A 26,515-nucleotide genomic window follows, 5' to 3' on the forward strand; every position below is an offset into this window, starting at 1 on the left:
GGACTTGTTTTTCTACGTATAGCATATGTTACACACTCGCTACAAAGATGACACAGCTGTAGCTGGTTCACAAGATTTTATTCTCAGATCCACTGTGAAAACAGAAATAACAGTAGCATATGTGACTGATGCAATGAATGAATGTTATTGTTGATTCATCAATTTGTTATGGGCTGTGTCTGAAATCACTCAATACTCCCTATATAGAATTCCCTATATAAGGAGTAGGGAGTAGTGAATGAGTGATTTCGGACACGCCTTGGTCTTTAAAATGTCAGAAAGTGAAGCCTCACAGAGAACAAATTAATCCAGCAAATATTCACATTTTAGAGGCTGGAACCTGCTTATATTCAAAATTAAAATCAATTACCAAAATATTAGGTGTATAATCTTCTGACGATCGACCATTCAACTGATAACACGGATGTAACACTAAACATGTTTTACAAAATACATGAATATGCTGTATGTTTATTTAAACAAAGAAAGGTTTCAGTCTAATGACTTATGCAAAGATACAAGCTGAATATTTCACTGGACTTATCTACTCAGAATTGCAGCATTCTAAATAATATTCAACCTACATTGGAAACTTGTACACACAAAAAAGGTTCTGGGGGGCTGGTGGGGCAATGTATTCTACACTCCAGACATGTTTTTCATGGAAATGTAATTCTGAACAGCAGCTGTCCAGTTCACTGGTGGAGCCAACCCACTCCGTCTTTGCAAGTCCACAAAATGCATCTCCAGATTCTCATCACCACACAAATTGTACTGGGATGATGCTTGCATGATGCCATCAAAGTGGTGTAGGGCTTCCCAGGACACTGGAAATCCACACTCCCTTCCGCCAAACCTATGACCAGTCATAAATTGAAACATGAGTCAAGTGATTACAAATGGATCATTTAACCCCCCAAACATGCTAGATAAGCATTATAACTAAAACTCCATTGAGTCAGTTCTTCGTTAATTAAATCCTAAACAAAGAGCTTTGACTTGAGAAATTAATCTCAGGTTGACAGCAGCTCTTTCAGTCAAATATGGTCATTCTACTCACTTTCTAACACAAGGTACTTTTTGGAATTGAGTAAGATAAATCGACAGAATAGCTTTGGATATCTTCTGATTTAGGTTTTGTGTTGGAATCCATTTTTAGTCGTTTAAGACTTGAAATCATTTTGAAATAATGAGTTTTCAGACTAAATGAATCACGTTATTTATCAAGTGACAAACTTGTCATATTGGGCTGATACACCAAATTATATGAAGTCAGATATATTTTAAAGTAATATTACCAAACAATTTGAATACAAACCTGTGAGGCAGGTGGTACATGGCATCAGGTTTACCTGATGGACACTGAGACAGGCGAACAGGTCTGATGGTGTGGTTGTTCCACAGCTGTCTGTACTCATCGAGGTCTTTTTGGAAGATGCCCAAAAACACATATCGCAGCAGACACTTGTGCTCATGGCTCCCATTGAAGAGGTGCCTCTCTCTAAGGTCACTGAAGAGCTCGATCCAGAACTGAGTCCTAATGGTGGAATTCAAAACTTTTGTATTTCATGAAAAAAAGACAACTTCAAGTAAAAAGTCACAATATTTCTAGAGATGTTGAACATTTCTTGGTGCGCTCCTACATTATTTCATTTGGGAGCACATAAACCCCCTTGGGAAAATGTTAGTGTACAGCTCTAATGTAATTTCACAATTTTTTTCATCCAGATAGATTTAAAGTATTTGGGCACCTCTGTACCACACACCCCCACCCACCCACACACCCCCACCCACACACACACACCCCCACACACACACACACACACACACACATTATTGGACCTGACCTTAAAAGGCTATACCTTTGCTTTCTGAAGAAAGACCACCAACTCTCGATGCGCTGGTTTGCAGTTGAGGTACCATACATGTGACTGAGGGCTCCTGCAAAATCATCTGTGTGTTGAGATCGTAATGTGCAGTTAATGGCTGCCATAGTGCCGTTTTCAGTTCCACAGTCAGTGCGAAGGCGGGCTGGAAGTAGTCCAAACTCCGATACACACTGCAGGTAGTACTGCGCAATGATGCCCGGATCGTTGTTAGTGCTGCCACTCCTGAGCCACATAACTTTCCTTGAAAAGCCGTCGATGCAGCCACTGATGGCAATACCAAAGGGTTTAAGTTTATCATATCCATCAGCGTGCCACACTTGGTTTGGTCCTGCTGTGACGTATCCCCTTCGGACAAACCTTCGCCTGGAACGAAGTTGAACACCAGATGGATCTAGTCTGGAAATCGTCTGTCTAACATCCTCCCTTTTTACTGTCAGGTGATACTTTTGTTGCAATGTCTGCCACATAGCTCTGTAACCCAACAGCCGACCCGAGCCTCTCAGTTCATGTGCAACAGTTTGGTGTACAGAGCCAATGGGAGTGTAGTCTGTCCTTCTTGTTAAGCCAGCGTTCTGTAGCCTCCTCTTTAAGGTCCTCAGACTAAGAAAAATGTTGTGTCTTTTTTCTAGAAAATCAAGTATCACTTCATAAGCGTGTCCCTCCGTGAAGTACTTGTGGATGAGGCCTGCCTTGATTCCTTCATTAGATGCTGTGACTGAAGGGAAAAGACAACAGTGTCATTAGGAATGAAACTTAATAACAAAAAACCTATTAAGAAAAAAATGAAAATGTATCAGTAATGAGGAAAATAACTGAAATGTTTGATGCATAAGTGTATGTTTTCAGTATGTTCAATGCGTGAACAATTCCAGACATGAGGAGCAAAAAAGAAGAGAAATAAACAGGCAAAGGACAACATATTGGGATACTTACATAATTGGTAAGGATAAAAATACATATCAATCTAGAGGTAGCAAACAAAAAGGTACCCTTTTAATGCCTGTATTTGTGCATAAACGCATCAGAAGGCTCAACCCTCAGCACATGAAGGAGCACATAATTGGTCAACTTTGGTATTTCACCTGATTTTTTTACTTGTTGGCATTTTTTTTTATCAGTAGTTCTAAATCATGTTGAAATTGCCATGACTGACAATAATATGTGTATAGCATATATTAAAATGGCAACAAATCATATACAAATAAGACATTATCACTGTACTGGTGAAATTCTTGACTTTTAAGGAGGAGCTTACCATCTTCGAGAAAGGGAGCCAAACATTCAATGTTGCTGCCACAGGAGCCGCAAAACCTCCCAAAACACCCAGCAGTCCCACAATATGGACAATACATTGCCTGTGGAAAAAGAGCAATGTGAATGTTATTCATTTGCAATTAAGTAACAGCTACTTGGTAAGCTATTGCAGCAGGTAATGTTACCTGCAAACAGCTGACACTAATTTAACAGCAGATATCAGCTGCAATCACTTAATATCTGAACCATGCATCTACAATGTCAAAATACATTAAAAAAAAAAAGAAAGATTTAAAGCCAGTACACTTCTCAAAGGAAGCACGTCTTGGATAGGATAGAGACCCTTCTCTATCTCTAAGCAGGATAAGAGACCCTCATTTATCTCTAGACAGGCACATTTAGATGACATGTTGATGGAGTCAAGATTGACTACAGGATGTTAGTGAAGATCTATACTTGTATGTATTCAATATAGGGCTGGGCAACGATTATAACGCGTTAACTTGCCCAGCCCTAATTCAGTAAAAGTTGTTCCTTCAGAGCATGTTGAGGAGAGGACCCGAGCTCGTCTGTTGAATAAAGGCATATTCAACTTACTTTGTGTGTCTTAGCATCATCTTTAAGTCCCGGTCGGCTCAGATCCGTTTGTTTAGAAAACAGCTAACGTTAGCAGATAAAAGTAGCTATGTTCTACTAACATTATACACTACACACATAATCTGCTCCCACACACAAAATAACGTCATTTAAAGTCATAAATACGGCAGCGACAGATATTATCTACATCCTGTGTAACTTTAACATTATAAACTTACCCATGAGATGTTTCCCGGAGATCCCCCAGCCTTCTTCTTCTCTCGCATAAAAAAAACGCATGTGCATCAGCAATAATAGTCCCCGGTAATTAACTTCCGTCGTATGTGCATCAGCAATAATAGTCCCCGGTAATTCACTTCCGTTGTGGCTTTTTTATTTGCATCGCGGCGTTTTTTATTTGCAGCGTTTTTTTTATTTGCAGCGTTTTTTTTATTTGCAGCGTTCTTTTATTTGCAGCACCCTGGCCTCTCAGGGCCACCGTACTTTTCACACCTGTGAATACACATCAACCCCCTCCTATCGACGGATCTCACACCTACTTGGGATATCACACCTACTTGAGATCTCACACCTCGAACAAAGGGGAGGCGGGACTTAGCTCATTAGCATAAGTAGGTAGAGGTGTGACCTGTCACAGCACCTGTCACTTTATATGCATACTAATGAGATTGAAGCGGGATGAATATTACTACTAATGATGTTTGTATCTTATTAACCAATATACACTTTGATATCAACTTCAAATATAGATATTATTGCAAAGGTATTATTTAATATTCTCTTTTCTTTCAATTTTAAAACTGCTCTTATCTTAATTTTCACAGCCAAGGGACAATATTTTAATTTAACTACACATTTAAATAAACAGAGCACTTCCTTCACTTACATGTTGTGTTCCATTCTTGCTTATGTACACACTTTTAGACCTTAAAGGTAGGGTATGTAAGTTTGACAAATAGAGCCCCTCCTCCAACACACACGAACGTGCACATGACCAATGAGGGCACGAGATAAGTTTGTGCACAGATGGAAGGCTGACAGGCAGGTAGGCCATCCAGTTACTTTAGCCGGGCCGGCTCAGATGATTGGTCGTGCTTTTTACAGTATTACGGCTTCCACAGATGACATTTTTTTATGGATTTTTTGTCAAAGCACTTAAGATATTCATTGCTATCGGGATGTTAAGAGCATTCCATGGAATATAACAAAAAGTGTATCTCGAGCCGGTTTTTCAAACTTACCTACCCCACCTTTAATAAGACTACATAATTGTATGTTATTACTCTATATTACTCTTACGACTGCAGCCACAACATACGGGAACGTTTTACATCGTAGCACGCAATTTCAACAGTGTCAAGCTATGCTTGGATTGTGTTACATTTTTAATTATGCAATAGTCATTGTAAGTGTTAACTGTTAATTGTTGAGTGGTCACACATTTGTATCTTATTGTACTTTAACTTTAAGATTATCAGAGTTTGAACTGGGACTCAGGATACTGATTTATTTGTATTTTGTGTTTGTCTATAAAATATTTTCTACTTCTACTGTGTAACCCTTCCTGGTAAATACATGATTCTGCAAAAGCTTAACTCAGCATCTAGGTTTATGAATGGCATACAACTAGATGCTATCATCAGTGATGTTATAGTTTTAGTTATATAGTTGTTGTTGATGTTTCCTTTCCATTTCTTTAAACAGTAAATATATTATTTTGTCATTACAGCTTGAGAAACTCCATGCCATTGGCTTTAAACCAGTGCTGCTTCTTGGCAAGGAGACCAGGAAGAAGGACATCAAATGTGAAATCCTAACCCCTCGCTGCACACTGACCGCCTATGCCCAGGATTACCTTGACAAGATAGGCACTTTTTATGAGTACCTTTGTGAAGGTGAGATGCTTGCAACTTGATCCAGTATTTATCCTTTGATACAGCCAGAAAGCAGTCATTCGAGCCATTTATTTGGGTTTGGCAAACTATATTTTTGTGAGACAACTAACACACATCCTTTCTACCTGTTAACTGTCACTATTTTTAGCTGCAAAGTGTTACAAAAGTTGAAAGTAATTGCAAAATATTTAGGGTTATGGACAACGTTTGACTGTTTATTATTTTAGCAAACTACATACAATAAATACATTTTTAAACACTGAGCCTAATGAGACATGGCTTACTCTGCAGAGGGGACTTGTGGACATTTAACTGTTATTTATCAGGAAATAGTTAGGCAAGTTTACGTGAATTTGAAAAACCATTTTGGGGTATTGTGCTACCACTTGCGCATTCATTGTATACAAATTGAAAGTTGTAAAGTTGTTAATGTCAAGGTAGTTAGGTTTGATGACTGAAATGTATGTTTAGGCTTGAGCCATCCCTTAAGCAATTTCCTTTTAGCAAACCGTTCCTAAACGGTTTCCTTTATCAACGCCCAAAAGGGAGAAATATTTTGAGGTTAATGGTAAGAGCACAATACATGAAGACGATCCCAGTTGACCACATATTCAGTTTGGCAGTTCTGTATTAAGGTCATGTTTCTCGGGTTGTAAACAAAAGCAGTTATCCAGTGCATCCAGAGGTCCCTTTACATTACATTTATGTTTTTATCCAAAGCGACTTGCTACTTATTTGATTGCACTTATGCAAAACACGTTTGCGTCAGTCTCATAAATTCTGAACAAAATGTGTGGATGAAAATAATGTAAGGGAACATACATGTCTATATGTTGTCTACCGACAAATTGACCTGTCACATCACATGTAGAATGTAGAAACAAATCGGAAGAATAATATCGCAAAAACAAAACCATAAATGGTTGACTGGATAAATACCACTATTTCTCTGCTAGTAACTTTGACTGCACACAGTCCTATGACATGACGAGTATATTTTTGACCCTGTCTGGAAACATACCTTAAGCACGCTGTATTTCTTATTTCTAGATATATGAGTTAACCTCTTTGTCTTAAGCAAGTCAAGACCAACATTTGTTTAACTTGCACAGGTTGGACACAGGACTCCACTGGCCAGGGGGTTGCGGAAGATCCTGAGGAAGAGACAGTCACGCTGAACCTCACACCCTGTGACCCATCTGAAGCAGAAAACAACTGGCAGGATGCAGGGACCACAGAGAGCCAGGTGCCAGAGACAAGCACCGTGCAGGTGGAGGTGCTGAAGACCCCCCCCCCCCCCGTGAAGCAGTGCACCATCATAGAGGTAGGGCAGGAGGAGCAGCCCCAGCGGGATGATGTGAGACAGGCTAACACCACGGAAGGCCAGGTAATACAATAGATAGATAGAATCGGAGGGATGAAACCCTCTTTAATGGTCACACATGCAGAGCACACAGCACACACAGTGGCATTTGTTCTCTGAGATTTGCAGCTTTTATATTTATAAAAGTCAAGAGTGTTTTCCAATATTTCCCTAAAAACAATTTGTAGGTAACTTGTTGACAAGTCATGCTTCTACAATATCTCAAAACACCTAATTGCACTTCTTGCATTTTTGGGAATAATGATTGTTCCAATAGGTAAATAATAATAATAACAACAATAGCTTAATCTAAATAACAATTTCACCTACAACTTCATAAATATGAAAGGAAAATGGGATACTTGGGTATGTGTATATCCTTAGGTACTCGGATATAAATAAATATTAAACGTTTAGAAAAATACAGTCTTTCATTCCTGAACAGACATGTGGTTACTATATGGTTATACCTTTTTCACACAAAAATGCAAAGCAACAGCAGGCTTACTTTACATTTGATAAATCACAAAATAAAACTCCTATGTGACTTGGTTTACACACAGAAAGGGTCTTACATTGTAGCGTTGGGCAGTAGGTCGATTACATCAAAATGATTTGGCTCATGCCCATATATTGTACGAGAGGTTGATATCATTAATATTGTGGTCTACCTAAAGCAATCCCTGACCATAGGGGTAAACTTTGAAGCAACTCATGCAACAACGTCATGCAGCATATTTAGACGTTATACTCAAGAACTGCATTTAGATACGACACTGTCCCATAATGAACATACGGGGAATAAACGTAGGTTTTTGAATCAAAGTTAAATTCATTTAACGTTACAGCACAACATGTTAATATTTATCAAACTATTCCTTACACATAAAGTATGGAGTCAATTATATAGGCTAGACAACAAAACACCTAGACTTCATAGATCAACCTCAATTAAATCGCAATAACAAAAAAATATCTGTACCTAACACCTATTGCATCATGTGATGCTGCATTTGTGGGATGTATTTTGAAACTTGAGTTTAAGCTTAACTTGGTGTACTGTATGTATATAGTAATATTTCTTCTTCAACCCACAGTTGTCAGGACAGGGTCCGTGAGGGACACAGTACTTGGTCCTAGACGCAAAAAGAAAAAGTCAGGTATATTAACAGTATTAAGTATTTTGACTGATTATAAACATTTGCATGAGTCGAATTGATTGGTATTCTAATAAATCTATCGACATGTACTTTAGCAAAGTGCATGTAAACGCAGTGATTGATGCTTCTTCAGTGAGTTAACAATGCTATATTGTGACTAATAACTATAACTGATACATTATCCAAAAATCCAAATGTGCGTCCCGTCAATAGCACCAGGCATACCTGCAATTGCCATGAAGTTGGCTTTGATCCTGTGTAGTTGTTGATTGTCCAAAGGAAACCGGATAAACTGTTGGATGATATGTGGCCTAGAGAGCGCGTTGATGGTTTGGTTTATGGCACGCCTGACTGATGGTTGCGATATTCCTAAATCGTCGGCATTGCAAAGTTGCATTTTCCCTGTTGCTAAATATAGTAGTGTTGCCAAACATTTTATTTCCGGACTAATCGGGTTATTCCTGTTAGTCGGGGATGTTATTGCATCCTGCACTAATTCCACAACAAGTTTGATACCCTCACGATTTAGCCTATATCTCTTGATCAATTCACAGTCTTCCATTGTCTCCAAAACATTTAGTCTCGCAGCTATTTTCAGATTCTTTGTGAATAGGTTTTACTGAGTTAGGAGTCCTCTCGAGGACTTTTAAGCTCTCCTAAACTTAGGTGCTACTTTTAGGCCTAAAATACTTTGTGAATTGCTCTTAGTGAATAAAATTAGGAGTCCTAAATTTAAGACTGACACGCCCATTATGTTTAGGAGTTTCTCCTAAATTCGCCAGTTAGGAGATACTTTTAGCCCTGAGATCCTTTGTGAATACGGCCCCAGGAGTGTAATAAAAGAAAGAATGAGAAAGGTTAGACGGGAATAAAAGTAATGCATAGGGTGTGCTTTATGATTTACAAACTTCCAACACAATTGTTTGCTAAATAGCTAATATGCGTTTGGTCTTTCCGAAATTAGAGATTTGTTTTCTTCTCTTGATAGGGAAAAGCAGAAATGTTGGTGGAGTGGGAGCCCTGTCCAGTATGGTATATATCTTACAGTTACTTGGCTTCATGTCATCTGATGTAGTCCCATGTTGGAGAACAAACACATGATATTTAACAAATGCAAAACATCCAAATCTACCACCAGTCCTCTTATATATTTCACTGCTGTTATTCTGAAGCAACTGAAGTAGTGTAGGAACAAATGATTGTTTAACTTCATTGTTGTTAATGTATGTGTTTTTGTTTGTTTTTATTGTTTGTTAGAACATTTGTTTTCATTTCTATGTTCACTTTTTCTAAATGGTAAATGAAACATTTACTTATATAAATTGAGTTATAAGATGTTTGCTTCACACATGGTTTATGCTTTTCGGAAAGACGAAACCAGTAACTGTAACTAACATTATTCCATTCTGTTTTCAGTGGCAAGGAGTGGGCTCATTCCTGGCAGCCGAAGAATTCTCCGGGATAATGCATAAAAATAAAATCTGTTATTTGAACACCAGTTTTGTTTTTGCACGTTTGTTCTCTTGTTTATATGCTCCATTTGAGTCATATTTAATATGTTTCTATTAGAAATAAGATGAAAACCTCCACCAAAATGCATTTGACTTTTTAGGAAATTACAGTTGAAATACTACATGATTTCATTGTCAGTGATAGGAACACCATAACCTATTTTAAGTATATTCATGTGTGAAATCTGGTACTTTGCCATCCACTGCCTTATCTAATTTGTTTAACTTCCAAAGTATAACGCTTTGGAGTAGGCTTGCATATAAAGCGTCTTTGGGTTTCAGAAAAGCGCTCTAAAAATAAAATGTATTATTATATCATTTAATTATAGGCCTAATTAAAATGATCCTGATCTGGATCACTGGTTTTGCTACTACATTTGAAAGCTTTTGGGGACAAATGCTTGAGATATTAAAATGGTAGTGATTACTTTGAATTTTCTTTTTCACTTATTGAAAACCACAACTCGAGTATCAGGATGGTCTTTATCTGGAAAGTTATCCACATCTCATCACCACGTTGTCACGGCGACCCTTTGTCACGTCACAGATACGGTACCCGAACTCAGATCGCCACCCAAACGATACTGCCGTTGCTAAGGAGGCAAAAGTGCAAATTTGTATTTTATATTTTTTTAAACACAGGGTTTGGTTTCGGATCGCGCCCGATTGACGGATTTCTGAAAGGGAATGGAGCCTATACGGCCATCAACGCAAAACAGGTCGAACGAGTCCACGCACACACGCCGGAAGAACTACAAATATGTCAGCTCTGTGTACTTCGTAACGATTGTTGGGCGCGTATCTAATGGGAATTGTAGTTTGTAGCACTCATCTCATATCATTTCAATGGGTTAACTTTCTATTCTTCTGTGTTTTTGTATGTTTTGAGCTGAAGTGCCAACTCAACATACAATGTTGATGAAATGAATGAAATTTGGTGATGATTCATGGTTTTTGTGTCAATGTAATAGCAGTTAAAACAGGACCGGTCCAATTTGACCACGAACACCAAAGTAAGGGGGGGAAACGAATACAATAGGAGGGTTTTAATGTAACCATTGCTTATGACATTGATGATATTTTAAATCAAAAAACATATTCCCTAAAATGTGGAAGCTCTGGATGCCATACAAATGAATAGTTGATATTTTTTTAGGGCCACAACTTTGGCACTAGAGCACATAGTGTTATCAAACGCATTTCAATGGTGAAACTATCCAAACATATTGCATATGACAACATTTTCCACTACGATGAAAGGCGTGTAAGCCATCATGGGTAACCCCACCCATCCTCTCCACCTGCAGCTGGACAGACAGATAACCCCCCCCCCCCCACCTGGACAGATAGGAGCTCCTTCTCCAACAGACTGCTGCAGCTCCGCTGTCACAGGAACCGATACAGGAAAACATTCCTGCCCACTGCAATAACTCTGTACACAACACGTTCTCACTCCCAACCGGTCACATGTTGACGGACGGTCAACTCCTTGCAGTATCAATACTAATTCGGCTGACTTTTATATTTGATCCAATCGGTATATTGGTATATTTACACCATAACGGTGCACAGTTGATAGAAAGGGACACCTAGTGGTTAAAGCACGTTATTGAAATGTTTTATTTTTATTATTATATATTAATAGGACAGACAAACTAATAAGGCTTTATTTAAACATTAAAGAATACTTTAGGTTAAGGTCTTATTTTGAATAAGAAAAAAGCTTTGGGGGTATAAATATTAAGCCTGACAAAGTACTAATATATTGCTTTCCTGCAATGTTAACTACTGTATGTTTAAGCACTTATTTTAACTGATATTATACATATGTATTATACTCTTATAAGATGTATGTAGATAGTATAAGAAATGTGCAGAATATGACAGTTTAATGGTGGAGGTATACACACATATTGATAGATGTCTTGTAATGCACTGTTGAGGAACCTGCGACCCAAGTTGTTCATCTCCGACCTTGTCAGGTATTGAACATTCAATAAATAAAGAACACAGAATTATTAAATATAAAACACAGAATTTGTGTGATTATACTAAATGATTTACAAATAAACACCTATGCATTTTTACAACTGTTACACATGCTGATGTAACGCAAATGTTTCCAACTTGGGATCAATAAAGTATATCTTATCTTAAGATGATCGATGGCTACTGCCATATTTGCAAAATTGGACCCGTTCAAATCCATTTTTGGACAGTCTGCCTTGGTTCCATCCCATTTCAAAGTGCTGTTCGACGCTCGGCGTAACCCTCGGCGCACACTCAAACATCCAATCAGAGCTTGAGGACTATCACGGGGTTTGTCCATGGATGGGTTTGTCAAGCGAAGCGGAGAGAATACTTACTTCCGGGTGTAAAATTCTCTAAAGCAAATGAGCTGGTCCTCCGACCCTCGGGTCCTGACGGACTGCAACTTGTTTATTAATCAAACAAATAAATACACACAAGGATACTTATGTGTTGTTGAGTAAATAACAGTGTGTTGTTTCGAAAAGAATACAAAATTAGAAGGAAAAAACGATGAAACAATACAGATTTCAGTATTCTGAGCCCCTACTCTCCCCATAACTGACGGCAACAAAAGTCCTACATTATTCAATTAAAATAAAGAAGTAAAAACAATAAGTGTGGCTTGATATTGAGTAAGAAAAAGGTTGATAAACGCTGTGAGAATGGACCTGCGGAGAGCATTTCGCCGCGATCCCAACGTGTCTATTACCAACGTTCAGGGAGCTCTATGCAAGTCGGTGACCGGGAGGGGCCTTGACCGTCCGTCAACATGTGACGGGTTGGGAGTGAGAACGTGTTGCCGTACAACAAATCAACTCTGGCTGGAAGAGAACTCTCTGCTCCATAGTTTCTCTCTTCACTGTACATTTGACATATTCAGTGTAATATTTAATATTCCATCTGTCACATAGTTATGTAAATATAATACTTTGCATAGTCTTGTTATTGCTAATTTGTAAATTCAACATGTATATTTTCTTCTTTATTTCTTGTCTTTTTATTTGTATTGTATAATGCCACGTGTTTTAATGCTGCTGCAACGCAACGATTTCCCAAATTGGGATCAATAAATTTCTATCTTATCTTAAACCAACAACCAGTGTTCCAGATGAGGATCATCTCTTTACAAAAATATTCAAGTGCTAACCCATATTGTTACTTCTAAATGAATTTATTTCCAAACGCATTATAATGTAGTGTGATGTAAACAACAAAAAGTACCACAGACGTATGCTTAATTTATATTTATTATTCAACCAACCACATCAATAACATTGTTTTTAAAACAATAACATGGTCCTCTCTGGCAATGGTTTACTTATGTGTTTCACCACAATACAAGTAAAAGGCCACCATAAGGGTGAATGTCTTGACTCTAGAGCGTTGGGGTTAGTCTAACATGAAAAGCATGGACAACAGAACATAAAATCAAGTTATGCAAATGGTTATAACATACAGTATTAAGAAATCATACAACAAAACCATTTTTTTTATGATTTAACTATGTATATTAAACATGTACATTCTATGTGTAAATCAAATATAACAATTTATAACAATGTATTATTTGGTTTTGAGAACAACAATGAGGTGATTCACCAAATAAACTATTTGTTGTTTATCTCGATGTCCCTAATTATACATCCTAAAAGACTGTGCATTGTACATGTTGAAGTACTTCAATCAATCAGGTTAATAGCTGGAGACCAAAAAGGAAATATAACTGACAAAGCAATTAAAGCAAGTAACGCAAAAGAAACAAAAATGAACAATTAGAGGAAAGCTGTTATTGGCCTGCGGTGTAACAGGTGCAGTCATATGAAGTTAATGACAGGTAAATCCTATAAGAGGTCGAAAATAACAATGCATAGGCATCCCGTTCTGGGAAAAAGTTTAATATTCTGAAAGCCAAGACTTTGTTTATTTGAAACCAGATGAAAACAAACTGTAACGGACCCTGCCGTGTTATCTATGATTACTATACGCCTTACATTCATCATTTCAGCGGAGGGAGGGGAACAGCAGAACAGCATAGTGGCGAGGGAGAGCTGTCTTTTTCCCTTTACAAGCTTCAAAAATGTATTTATCGTGTGATTTTGGAAATAACATTTTCATATTCTGAAAGCCAAGACTTTGTTTATTTTAAATTTTAAAAAAACATCCAAAATAAAAAACTTTTTTTTTTTTTACTGGCTCATGATAGGCCCCTGATCTCCGTAGGCCCCTGGGCTTCAGCCCAGGTCAGCCCGTGCATTAAGGCGGCCCTGTCCCCAATTGCTCTGCTTTTGTGTGGCTCATTCAGTGAGCACTGTATGATCCCCCAGTGAAATGGAGGCTCATCTGCCTGCATTCCTTCTGCTATCTGCTTGAGAGCAGTGCAACTGCGTATTCCAAGTACCGCATCCAGGTGTCTCCCCCGTGATGGGAGAGGTTAGGAAGACATCTGCTCCTCCAAGAAACAACGAACCTTGTATTATAGAAGCCTCTGAAGCCCTCGCTCGTCCTGCAGGGTTGTCTGCTTGAGCCCACCGAGCAGAAGATGAAGAAGCACCCCATCTCCTCAGAAAGTTGAAGATTAGAATCCTCTCATCTCAAACGACCTCGTGCCTCCTTGCCCCTGACTGGGGGTGCCCTCTGCAGCCGGAGAGTGTGACCCTCTTTCTCTGACCCTTGGCCTTCAAAGCTGTCCTAGTTATTGGGTTAACACTTGATAGGGATGTTTTCCTGAGTGAAGACAACTCAAGGTAATGGATTAGCACATTATCATTTCATTACTAAAATAGGATAGGCCCCACAGAATTATTTGGGAGCCTTCCTGACACATGCGGAAACCAAACAATGGTGTAGCTGTATTAAAGTCCGAGTGGAAACAGTTGTGATTAAATCTGATTTTGTCAGAAATCGGGAGAAATGCGGGAGTCCCCCCCCCCACCCCCACTCTAACATCACCAGAAGCCATAATTTAAGGGGTCATTTCTCAAAAATGTCTTCCGGGGGACGATCCCCCAGTCCGCCCTAGTATGGTTTGGTCACCATTTTTTATAGCCCCACCAAAAATATTTTCCACCAACCGCCACTGATATACTGTATGTTAAGTGGATATATCCGCCTTCTTTCATTTATCGTTCAATTCCCACAACAATACATAAAGAAATGGCATATTTTGGACATAGTTCGAATGGTGATTAATCATGATTAATTAATTTTTAAGCTGTGATTAATCTGATTAAAATTGTTAATCGTTTGACAGCCCTAATTAAAATACATCAATATGAACGTGAGCATTCCTTTAAAAAAAAAATCACTTTGCTAGAACAGTGATAATAAAACAATGCCCCATAAGTCTGTGTGGTCAAAAAAATAAATACATAATACAATTGTGCAATCCCTTTGCTAGAACAATAAGTTATAATACTTTGCCACTTTGCAATCTGTGCAAAAAAAGAAAAAGAAAGAAAATGCTGATATTTGGCAAAAAAGTGTGCCTTATCAAAGCATTAGTGGCTGCAATGTGCCTGCTTTGCATTGCACATTTCTTCACCACGGGGTTGCAGGCTCAGTGGCGGCGCCAGAGATTTCTTTTGGGGGTGCTGTGCTTGACATTTGGAAGGCTCGATAATCAGCTCACGGCATATAGGTGTAAGCAGGGGTAAAGTGCTATTTTTATAGATGGGGAGTGGACCTAACATAGGGGCGTCCGGGAAGATTTTTTTTTAAATATTGAAGTTAAAAGCATCAATCTGGTGCACTTTGAGAGCAACATAAAGAGATCTATGGATACATCTCTCAATACCCATTTGAAACAGAACTGGTAACAGATTTACTATTTCTTTATGGATATTTTACAAATCACCCTTTTAAACTTTATTCTTTTTTTACTATCATATAGTATTTCATACCTGTTTTTCATGTATTCTCTTATTTTTGTATAACTATAAGGATCATATAAACATGTGCCTCGGAAATAATTGTTTACATTAATCGTGACCAAACTGTTTGAGACCCGGCCGCTAGCTCGCTAGCACCAGACGCTAACAACAACAATCTCTGGTACCGGTGCGCTCTCTCTCTCGCTTGCGCACGCACACAAAATGGCTCGTTCCACACACACACAGAGCCGAGCTTGAATGAAACACAGAGACCCAGACGTACTCGTACTGTATCATATTATTTTCGAATCAATAATCTTTCAAATTATGATTTATTTTTTAAAGAAAATGTTTTCCTCCTGGTCTCTCGCGCCCCCCCTGTCATGCCTCTGCACCCCCCACTTTGAGAAACACTGGGTTAAAGTGTCACAGCGCAGATACAAAATATAACTTACCGTACTCTATGACACCTGATGAATTTTTTTATCTTTTCGGCAGGACATATGAGTATAGTTTGCACATATACAGGTTTGGCCTGCAGAGTCACATGTTGGCACAGCACCCCCCACCGCTGACTGATGGCTGTCATTGTGTTCCTCTGCAGAGGAACGGCATGCATTTCCTCACCGCTGTTGATCGGGGTGTGGGTGATGAAATAAAGGACGCTGTTAGGTGAAGCATTTCACAAACGTAGGAATGAGGAGAGGTGGTAATAAAGTGGTTGATAAATGAGGGGAAGGGTGCACTGTTTGAATAGAGATTATTACATAATATATATAGCCAGGATAGTTAAGGGTGCAGAGTTCAGGGAGAGGCCACTGAAATGCCTTCAGTCAGAAAGGTAAACTAACCTTACATAACATTATGCATGAAAGTAAAGCAGGGCCAGGGCTGACGGTGAGGTAAGAAGCAATGTTTAGAAATATATTCATATTCTCGATGGATTACCTAATGCAATAAATACAGACACAAAACTACTTCAGTTAGATACTAAATAATTACAGAATGAAGTTCAAAATAACTTCAAAGAGACACAGATGGCCAGAAGGATAATGAAAAAAACAAATGCAAAATAATTCTAATTGACGACAGAGCATGAAGAAATTAAATACACCCATACAACTTACTACAAAGAGAGGACTGCAGAGGGACACCAAGTAACTTTAAAAAAATGCAAGGAGATGCAAAACTACAGTAAGATGTTTTAAAAGAACTACAAAGCATCAGAAAGGTCCAGGAAGATGCAACAAAAACTACAAAGAGATATAGAGTACCAAAATACGATACAAAACAACTACAGAAGGACATGCAAATTGAATACAAAGAGACACAAAAGGACTTCAGAGAGACACTAAACAAACAGAAAGAAAAACGACTACTGCAAGATAATGCAAATCAACTAGAGAATAAAAAATGTACACAAAAATAGAAACTACCAAGAAGAGAGTTCTTCACTAAACGATTATAAATAAAACTACTGCAAAAACATGAAAACAACTACAGAAAGGTGTTTTTAAAACAAAGGAACACAAAGATTTACAAAGATACAACAAAAACAACAAAGAGATATTGATACCAAAATAACTACACAAATCAACTACAGAGACACAAAACTATTACATAGAGACACAAAACAATTACAAAGAGACACAAAACAACTTCAAAGAGACACAAAGCAACTACAAAGAGACACACAATGATTACAAAACAACTACCATGGCTACACAAATCAACTACAAAGAGACACAAAATGACTACAAAGAGACACACAATGAACAATCTGTCCTTTTCCCACAATGTTCTTTGTACAGGAGCACTTCCTGGACTAAAAACATTTTAGTTAGAGGTTATTTTTTACGGAGCCCCCAAGGGGACATGGAGAAGAACAAAAAAAAAAAAATGTTTTGCGAGATATCGCAAAACCTTTGCGAGATCTCGCAAATGTTTTGCGAGATCTCGCAATACTTTTGCGAGATCTCGCAAAAGTATTGCGAGATCTCGCAAATGTTTTGCGAGATCTCGCAATACTTTTGCGAGATCTCGCAATACTTTTGCGAGATCTCGCAAAGGTTTTCATTTCGCTCAATGTACTTCCGGGTCAGTTCAGCGACACAGAAACCACAACAATGGAGCAGTTAATCGATTTTTACTTTGAGCTTGGCTTAAAATATAAAGACATAACATCAGTGCTTGGCAATAGGCACAGGTTTATCATAAGTGAAAGACACCTCAAGAGGAAACTCCGAGCGAGGGGACATGCACGTCGACATGTATACTCTGAGCTTGCGGTCCTGGTGGATTTCATTCGCAACCAGTTGCAGTACTCTGGGCAGCTTCATGGGTACCGCTGGATGTATGCAAAATGCAGAGTGCATGGACTGCGTGTGAGGAAGGAGGATGTGCGCTTGGTACTGAAGGAGCTGGATCCCAGAGGAGTGGCATTAAGGCAAGCAGGACGACTCAGACGAAGGCGTTACTTCTCCAAAGGGCCAAACTTCATCTGGCACCTGGATTCGTATGATAAACTGAAGCCATATGGCATTTGTATAAATGGATGTATCGATGGGTATTCAAGAAAAATTATCTGGCTTAATGCCTACACAACAAGTAGTGACCCAAAGTTGATTGGGGGATATTACATGGAAGCAGTGCAGCGTTTAGGGGGCTGCCCTAGACTGGTGAGGGGCGATCTTGGAACAGAAAATGGCTATGTTCGAGGCATTCAGCGTTTCCTCGTACCTACTAGCCCAGACGGCACCCATGAAAGCTACTTGGAGGGAGCCAGCACCGCCAATCAACGAATCGAGTATTGGTGGGGTTTTCTTCGCAGAGAGTGCGCGGAGTTTTGGATGTGCTTATTTGGAGACCTCAGAGACAACGGGCATTTTGATGGTGGATTTCTGGACAAAAGCCTCCTTCAATTTTGTTGCATGGGACTCATCCAGGTGAGTTAATACATTGTGTGTATGTGCTGTGCGTGTGAGTTAGAGGAGAGAAAAAGAAAGAGAGGAGAGAGTGAAGGACACAGACAGAGGGCGGGGTTGGTGGTTATGTGTGAATGCCATAATGTTGTTCTCTATTTAAGTTGATGCGTATGTACAGTTCTTACTAAATGTATTACATTCTTTTTAACAGGATGAGTTGGATGACACTGCACAGGTTTGGAACGCGCACACCATCAGGCCGTCGAGAAACCTGAACGTCCCCAGCGGTCGGCCAAATGTGATGTATGCTGTGCCTGACCTTTACCGGACAAGAGACTACCTTTCCCCTGTTGAAGATGAACACGTTCAACTGTGCAAAAATGAATGTGTCTTTCGGCTGGCCATACCATGTGATCCAGATGTGTACGAACTATGCCACATCTTTATGGGCGAGTCCCATCTGACTCCACCAACAGACCCATATCAGGCTGTGAACTTGTATATGCACCTAAGAGAGGCCATCAGTGCATCTCTCTAAATCATATACCGTGACATTGGAACTCACCGTCACCGCACTGCTTGTTTGTTTCTGGGAGTATATAGCTCTTATGCCTGTAGTTTCTTTCACAAAGTAGTAATGCTACTCACTGCATTTGCTTGATGAACTTAGGTCATGTGTGTGCATAGCTCATATAATTAATTTGAAATCCTATCTTTAAGTTGACTAAGAATTTAGAATATGTCAGTAAAGTCTAAGCTGTTGAATATTTTAGATTCTGTAGACACCAGTCCTGTTAAGGTGTTATGAACTGTAAGATGACTAAAATACTGCCTTGTCAACATCACTCCCCCCTTTTATATACATGTGATGGCATGACCCTGTCCTCACTGTGCAGCTCCTTCAGTGACAGGCTGCTGCACCCCCGCTGTCTCAGAGAGAGGGAGCAGCGGTCAGACTATATAACCAGTACAGCCCCTAGTAGACCCCCCCCCCACACACACACAATAACAGACTATAACACCCCCTGTTGTTAAATACCAACCATGTGCAATATATATATGCTGTTAATAACTGTGCAATATATACCTATAAACTTTTCCAGGATGTGTATTTTGTAAATTGTCTAACTTTGTTTAAATTATAATTTGTTTATCTTTAATACTTTTTTATGCATGCTTCTTAGGTAACATTAAGCTGTCTTTGGCTCTTTTCTGCTGTAACAATGTAAATGTCCCCTCTGTTGGACTAATAAAGGTATTCATTGGGTGAGGCGTGTGGCGCAGTGGATATAGCCTTGTTATGGGGATCAGATGGTCAGAGGTTCAAACCCCACTGCATGTCGTTGTGTCTAGGCAAGACACTTCACCCCAAATTGCTCCTTGTCCACAGTATTGAGTATGTAAGTCGCTTTGGATAAAAGCGTCTAACCAGTAACATGTAATGTATTCTGATTCTGATGTGTTTTCGAACTGTGAAACAAAAATAGTGTGTGTGAAAATGTATAGGACTTTAGTAATGCTAGAACCAAGTAGTACGAACATCAAGTTACATGTAATTAACAGAAAACACAGTGATGCCTGTGTTGACAGGCACTTTAATGTCAGAAAGGGGTAGAAAATAACAGCACAAGCTGATCTTTTAACAGTGTGGAAATATTAATAATAATTTTGTATTTTTATCTAGTGTGAAATCCTGGCTTGCAACCCTGATTCAATTTAAAATGTGCCTAATCAGTTTGGTTTGTCAATTTATTAAGACCAATTGAGAAATAAAAAAATAAAACATTGCACATTATGTATACGTCACTTCATATGCACATCTACATACACACGATTTCTGTTTCTAAAGAAAATAGCATTGAGTTATAATTCGGTGCCATGTTAAGATGGCAGTAAATGAAAGTGATATGTTGGTAATATTATTTATACATTCTGAGGGCTTGTAATTAGAGGGTAGTCTTTTCAGGCCACATTTCACACTTTCAACATCACCTTTTTGTAAACAGGATCTAACAACTATTTCCACATTAAATTTCAAACATTTTTTTTCTGAGAGTTATCAAAAAGGACTGACTCTTTAACACCATAACATCAACAATTAACAATTCGACCAGTGACGGACAACACCGTTTAGCTTTCTTAGCTGCAAAAAAAACACACTTAATCTCAGCCTCTAAACTGGGTTACGATCAAACTGACAAAAATGAAAACTGCAGTCATTCTCAAAGCATATTAAAAAAAAAGTAATATCCTTGTTAAAGCAGAAAATAGAATTGCAGACTGCTCATTACACGGTTCAGTGCATCAGTTGTTTCAATGAAAAAAAAAACACAAAAATATCAAATCAAAATAATATTCCAAACTGTTACTATCAGGCCTGATAATGACTGCTCTCAAGTTCAAAGGATATCCATTTCAAAGTAGTTGCTGGACAGGATATTGTCAAACTCCGTGCGAAATTCAGGGAAAGAGCTGTAGGTACACGGTATTTCAAGGATAGCTCCACAGGTATGAGCAACAGGCCTTCTGCTGAGCCCAGTTTCAGCATTAAAGCACACCCCAATTCTGTCAACACATATGACAGAAGAACCAGTGCAGAAACGCAGGATTTTTTCAGCTTTGGCTTGGTCAGCATTTTTCACATATCGTTGGAGGTGGTTGAAAGTGGTCTGTTCTCTCTGAGACAGCACCACGTTGGTTGTTTCAAACAGTTGGGACACTCTTCTGCCTGTGGCTTTCTTCTTCTCATACAGAGACAACACACTGTCCTTGTCAGGCAGTTTCAGCTGTACAAGTGACATGGGTGTCAAGAAGCAATCGACGATATACTTTGGCTCTTGGAGAATGGCTTTATGAGCCATTGTTTCGATGGCAGGCTCCATGTTGTTCTTTGCCGGTAGGAAATGGGAACCCATCCTTGTGAAAAGGTCGAGCAAGTCCTCTTCATCACTCTCCTCCATTGTGCCCTGGAGAGCCTTCTCCACAGCTGATCTCTCAACAGGAGAGAGGTAGTTGAGAAACGATGTCATCAGGATGTCTACATCAACGGAGTCGACTCCATGAATGCAGGCTAAAATGAAAGCCTTTGATAGCCTCACTGGCATGACACCATGGTCCAGTAATCCTTTCACCCAGATCCGTCCAACTGCTTGCCATTCAGCCTCACAGAAATCTGGCCTCAGCCTTGGAACTCGCTCTGCTTCCCCTTCACACGTTTCAAGAAATTGCTCCCAGAATGCAGTGTAAACCTCCCTTGACACTCCATTATCATCAATAGCATTTTCATTTACAAAGTCCATCTTTAGAGTCAAATGTATTATGCTACTGTCCATAAATACAGCCAAAAGATCTTCAACAACCTTTGTCCTGTGAATTGATGCACGTCGCGTGCTCTCTGGATTTCCTGAGCCTTCAGCTGAGGTTGATGGGGATAGTTGGCTGCTCGAATTTAAAAGCAAATCCTGTAGTAGAAGAACGAATCATACAAACACACACAAAAAGATTGGTCAATGAATGAAGCAGAGGCCAAAATGTCCTAATTGTTTAAATGTTGAGTATGAATCAAGGTCCATATAATATTGGATTCTATGTTTTTCCAATAATGCAACTCAAAAGCTATTTTTTACAAGACCTTCTTTCCAACTCCACCACACCTCCAGTTTATAACACAGACTTTCTATTTGTTGTCTCCAATTCAAAGCCGAGGTAACACTGAAAACTTCAGTATAAAAATCATCAAAGTTACTTTTTTTATACCTGACCGAGCTCCTCCAGAGCTCTCAGGACAGTATACAAATGTTTTACAGGCCACAGTTATGTGAAATCTTACAAGACCGGTAGTTTAAAGGATGTGTTCAGGGTTTCTTGCAGTGATGCATCTTACCTGTGCTGTTTGCACTGTATCCTCATGTATGGACACATGTGCCGAAGGCAGGCCAAAATCAGAGGACAAGGGGAGTAGTAAATCCTGCATTGGTACTCCATTCATCTCCGCACTCTGAAGGATGAATTAAGTATGTTATTAATTGACAGCAGACACTTTGAAGTCTTAGACGTTGTTGCAGACCGTAATTTACAAAAGTATTTCCGTAATAGTCTTCAACATCATCTTCTATTTAAAACCAGAAATACTTGTACGTGTTTATAAAAACTACTGCACAATCACAAGTCAAAAGGACTCTGTTGCTTTCCACTTCTACTGCAGCTTGCTAAATAACACCATTTATTTTAATACAAGTTGTACATGACTTTGCTATACCACTATACACAACAAATGGTAGTTTGATATAGAAATTATCGCAAAAAAAGGAGAATTGTGAAGTTGTGCATGCCACCATGAGTTATGAGCTTATGAGCAAAATTAAAATCTTTGTGGAATTCCACAGGTTTTCATCAGGTCTTGTTTGGTTTGTTGAAATGTGAAAGGTTCTAAAGCAGCATAAACTATTAAATGTTAATCAATATGCTGTGGCAAAATGAAGCTCTAAATATACAGGGGGTGAGCTAACATTTCAGTAAGTACAGTAAGCGTTTCACAGCACTGTAGGTTATTTCATTCGTGTGTCCAAAGAATAATCGGGGAACAGAATACATATGCCATAAAAATAAAATGACATGGTACATTTTTTTCAAAGTAGGAATGCACATTTGACTTTTTCTATAAATTGAATCGAATTTACTGACTATTGAAATCCAACAAAAAACTACAGTATGTAATTGATTGAATTGAAGTAGCAATACATTTCTCAATCTTTTCTGTGTTTACTGGTTTGGTTTTAATACATATATTTGCATTTCTACCCCCTTACCCAAACACTTTCCTGATCACATTACCTGAGTGACATCCTCATGTGTGACGTCATTCCATTTTATCACAACTATCTCATCACCACCTGCTCCCCAAAGATCATCTTCCGGATCCCATACAAGTGTATCTGCCTCGTCTGTTGGGGTTGAATGGGAGCGATGTGATTGCCTTGGACCTTCTGCTGTCACAGTGTCAGAGGTTGATCTTTGTTTTTTGGATCTTGGTTGTATCTGGAAATGCTACAAAAAAACAACTTTTGTTGTCAGCAGTAATTTGTAATAATGGCAGGGAGAAAAACATGTTTCACAATTAATATCAAATGGTGTGCAAAAAAATACATATGACTACACATTAGCCTATTAAGCATAAAGGTACTGTGCAATAACTTTTAGATATTCTTCAATCTTCCCTCAGAGTCTCTAAGATAAGTGATATGTTTCAAAGCATTACAAATAAAAGTATGAAATAGCAAAAAAATATGCAACAAAAAGAAATGTATGCATCTGACCACACATGTCAACAACAAAGTCCTGGAAAAATTGAAACATACAGAGGTGAAAGTATGTTGGTAACGCCTTGGACAAAAGCGTGTGCTAAATAGCCCTACCATAACTATAGCTATGTAGAAAGTTGCTGACTAACTGTGGTGACTGATGGCACACAATGGAACCTTTCTGTTTTATGAAATCCATGTACATCATTTCTTTATTTAGTTATTACCTGAAGTTTAATCTTCAAGCACTATCTCTTTCCATCTGTCCCTGTCATTAAAGTGACTTTATATTTCCTACTGCCACAAACCTGATCGCTATTGTCGCTGTCAGATGAATATCCATGTTCTGGCAGATCTGTAATCAATTCATCTGCATCAACAGATCCATGTGAGTCTGCTCCCTCAGTGATGGCAACAGATGAATCTGCAGATAAGGAATCTTCTCTAACTGTTTCTACCTCAGATGGGGATTGATCTTTTGGGTGGGCTTCTTCTTTTGTGGATATGTAAAATCTAAGCAGCTTCAGTTTAGTTTGTTCATAAAGTCTGCCAACAGTGTCATCTGAAGGGATCTGGTTTCTTTTAAAATCACAGACATCAAAGGTGAAGTCTTCAACTCGCCCTTTTGTTGAGTGGCCATTTGGGAAGAATAGCTTCTTTCCCATTTCCAAAAGCTGAGCAACAGTTGTTGTTTTTTCCACCGATGCATGTCTTGTTCCCCCGCCATTGCAGGTCCTCACTTGTTGGTATTCCTTATTGTGAAAATGAAGCCATCCAATTTCAATCTTCCTGGTAGTCTTTTCTGCTGCGTTATTTCTTCGTCTTGACATCCCTTCACCTTCTTTTTGAAACACACCTGATGCACCACACAATGCTCCTTTTGTTTTTGATTTACTTTTCCGTGCTCCTATTTTATCTCTTAATGTCTGTAGAAGAGTTTCTTTATCTGTGCTGCTGCGCTTTGTTTGTTGACAGAAGGAGAGGACAGCTACTCGGTCACCATATGAAGTGATATACTTTGCCATTTGTTCATCATTCATGATGGTTAGCACTGCCTTGTCAACCTGCAAAAATAAAATAACTAATACATTACCAACAACCACTAGCTTGCTACCTAGCACCCTAACACTTAACTTGTAAACAAACGGCGCTTATCAAATTCAGAATTCAGCATTAAACGTTTTACAGAAGGATTTTTTAACTGCCATGCTACCTCCATATTACTTATAAAGTGTTTGACTTTTCCAGGCTCTGTGCTGTTACGGTAACTTATTCCGTGAATTGAATGAATGTTCTACGCACCTTGTCACTTTGCATTTTCATGATGTCCTCTTGTGGGACCTCTCTCGAGCGAAGAAAGCTTTCCAAATCCTCCTCCATGACTCTTTCATCTGTTACAAGCTGCCCCAGAGTACTGTAGGTTGCCAAACTGAACCGGCCGGAAGTACATTGCGCTAAACGAACATTTTTGCGGGATAAAGTATTGCGAGATCTCGCAAAAGTATTGCGAGATCTCGCAAAGGGGTTTTGCGAGATCTCGCAAAACATTTGCGAGATATCGCAAAGGTTTTGCGATATCTCGCAAAACATTTTTATTTATTTTTTCTTCCCCATGTCCCCTTGGGGGCTCCGTAATTTTTGGATAAGGATACATGCAGACACAAAAAAGTCAAACGCACTTTCTTTTTGCATATTTAAGATGTTTTTATTGTTCTACCGAAAAAAAACGCTTCCTAAAGTTTCTCCATGCTTTCCCAGCCACTGCACTTAGTTTAAAACACACTTGTTTCTGAGATAGAAGAAATAAACAACAATGTTTCCATTATGCAGCAAAGTCCTGCAAATGTGACGTGAAAAAACAAAAGATTTCTTTGTGCAAATTATTAAAATGACCGAACTTAAACCTAACCATGCATTGCTCTTTAACTAGACTCATATTTATTTTTTAACTGTTTCTATTTTGTGTTTTGTGAGATACAAGCAGTTATCCGACTTCTTTCAATGTCATTGGGCCGTGACTTAAGCAGCTACTATAAACTTTAACCTCCATTTGGTGACATTTAGATTCCTGTCAGTGTCTGATTACCTCGCCCACAATCATTCCACAAGTGTGGTGACATTTAGTATTCTTCTGTAAATGACCTTTTCAGTGCCTGAACTTGATCTTTTTCTACCTGTTTTGACAGATCTGCTTGTACAAGTGCGTGCTGGGTAATTACAATGCAAAGGTCGAACGGAGCTGCAGGCTAATAAAGGCCTTACACACTGACAGTGAGACACAAAAGCATTTATATGTGTGTGCAACTTTAGGAGCTCTGATGTAGTCTACGAAGTAAAGAGAGAATGTACCTTTAATTTGAAACTGAATACACCGCTTCAGTTAAAGCAGTGGTTCACAAAGTACTTAGATGTTTCACTTAAGAAAAAGTAGTAATATCAATCTCTCAAACATGGACGTGACTTTGTTTCATCAAGTGGTGAGACTCTTTTTTCCAATTAAGAAAAACTAGTGTAATGCACCCCACACAATACAATTAGTGCAGTTCCTGGCTGTACCCTGCTGCTGCACAGTGTGCTGTTCACCCTGCCCCGCTGCTGCAAAGCAGAAGAGATGTTTGCTATCCATCGCAATTTTTTTATTCAAAGTCTCCAAAAATTAAATGTGGCACATGTCCAAATTGTACCACTTGGGTCCCCAGAAATACACCCACCAAGTGGGAAC

General features: G+C 38.8%; 3 protein-coding genes and 1 long non-coding RNA gene across 8 annotated transcripts; 2 read left to right on the forward strand and 2 right to left on the reverse strand.

Moving 5' to 3' along the window:
* Positions 1-61: 61 nt before the first annotated feature.
* Positions 62-4,190, reverse strand: LOC307015542 (uncharacterized protein). Of its 3 annotated transcripts, none has more exons than XM_079644214.1 (5): positions 3,959-4,182; positions 3,145-3,244; positions 1,863-2,604; positions 1,319-1,537; positions 62-856 (listed from the first exon to the last, which is right to left on the reverse strand). In XM_079644214.1, the coding sequence occupies exons 1-5, from the start codon at positions 4,004-4,006 to the stop codon at positions 640-642; spliced, it is 1,326 nt and encodes a 441-aa protein (XP_079500340.1). In that variant the 5' UTR covers positions 4,007-4,182; the 3' UTR covers positions 62-639. The 3 variants fall into 3 exon arrangements, with proteins under 3 accessions (XP_079500340.1, XP_079500341.1, XP_079500342.1); XM_079644215.1 differs by lacking the exon at positions 3,959-4,182 and adding an exon at positions 3,741-3,944; XM_079644216.1 differs by lacking the exon at positions 1,319-1,537 and having other exon boundaries at positions 3,959-4,190.
* Positions 4,191-8,991: 4,801 nt separating this feature from the next.
* On the forward strand, positions 8,992-9,651 carry LOC307015552. The gene is made up of 2 exons (XR_013801573.1): positions 8,992-9,190; positions 9,575-9,651. It is a non-coding gene; the product is annotated as an uncharacterized lncRNA (long non-coding RNA).
* Positions 9,652-17,610: 7,959 nt separating this feature from the next.
* LOC307015546 (uncharacterized protein) lies at positions 17,611-19,580 on the forward strand. The gene is made up of 2 exons (XM_079644226.1): positions 17,611-18,514; positions 18,705-19,580. The coding sequence occupies exons 1-2, from the start codon at positions 17,696-17,698 to the stop codon at positions 19,029-19,031; spliced, it is 1,146 nt and encodes a 381-aa protein (XP_079500352.1). The 5' UTR covers positions 17,611-17,695; the 3' UTR covers positions 19,032-19,580.
* A 480-nt stretch (positions 19,581-20,060) lies between these two features.
* On the reverse strand, positions 20,061-25,415 carry LOC307015536 (uncharacterized protein). Of its 3 annotated transcripts, XM_079644202.1 has the most exons (5): positions 25,096-25,415; positions 24,102-24,857; positions 23,327-23,539; positions 22,377-22,490; positions 20,061-21,954 (listed from the first exon to the last, which is right to left on the reverse strand). In XM_079644202.1, exons 1-5 carry the CDS (start codon positions 25,381-25,383, stop codon positions 20,893-20,895), a joined length of 2,433 nt encoding a protein of 810 aa, XP_079500328.1. In that variant the 5' UTR covers positions 25,384-25,415; the 3' UTR covers positions 20,061-20,892. The 3 variants fall into 3 exon arrangements, with proteins under 3 accessions (XP_079500328.1, XP_079500330.1, XP_079500329.1); XM_079644204.1 differs by lacking the exon at positions 24,102-24,857; XM_079644203.1 differs by having other exon boundaries at positions 24,102-25,415.
* Positions 25,416-26,515: the final 1,100 nt, after the last annotated feature.

This window comes from Notothenia rossii, assembly GCF_949606895.1.
Source record: "Notothenia rossii genome assembly, chromosome: 8".
NCBI classification, from domain to species: domain Eukaryota; kingdom Metazoa; phylum Chordata; class Actinopteri; order Perciformes; family Nototheniidae; genus Notothenia; species Notothenia rossii.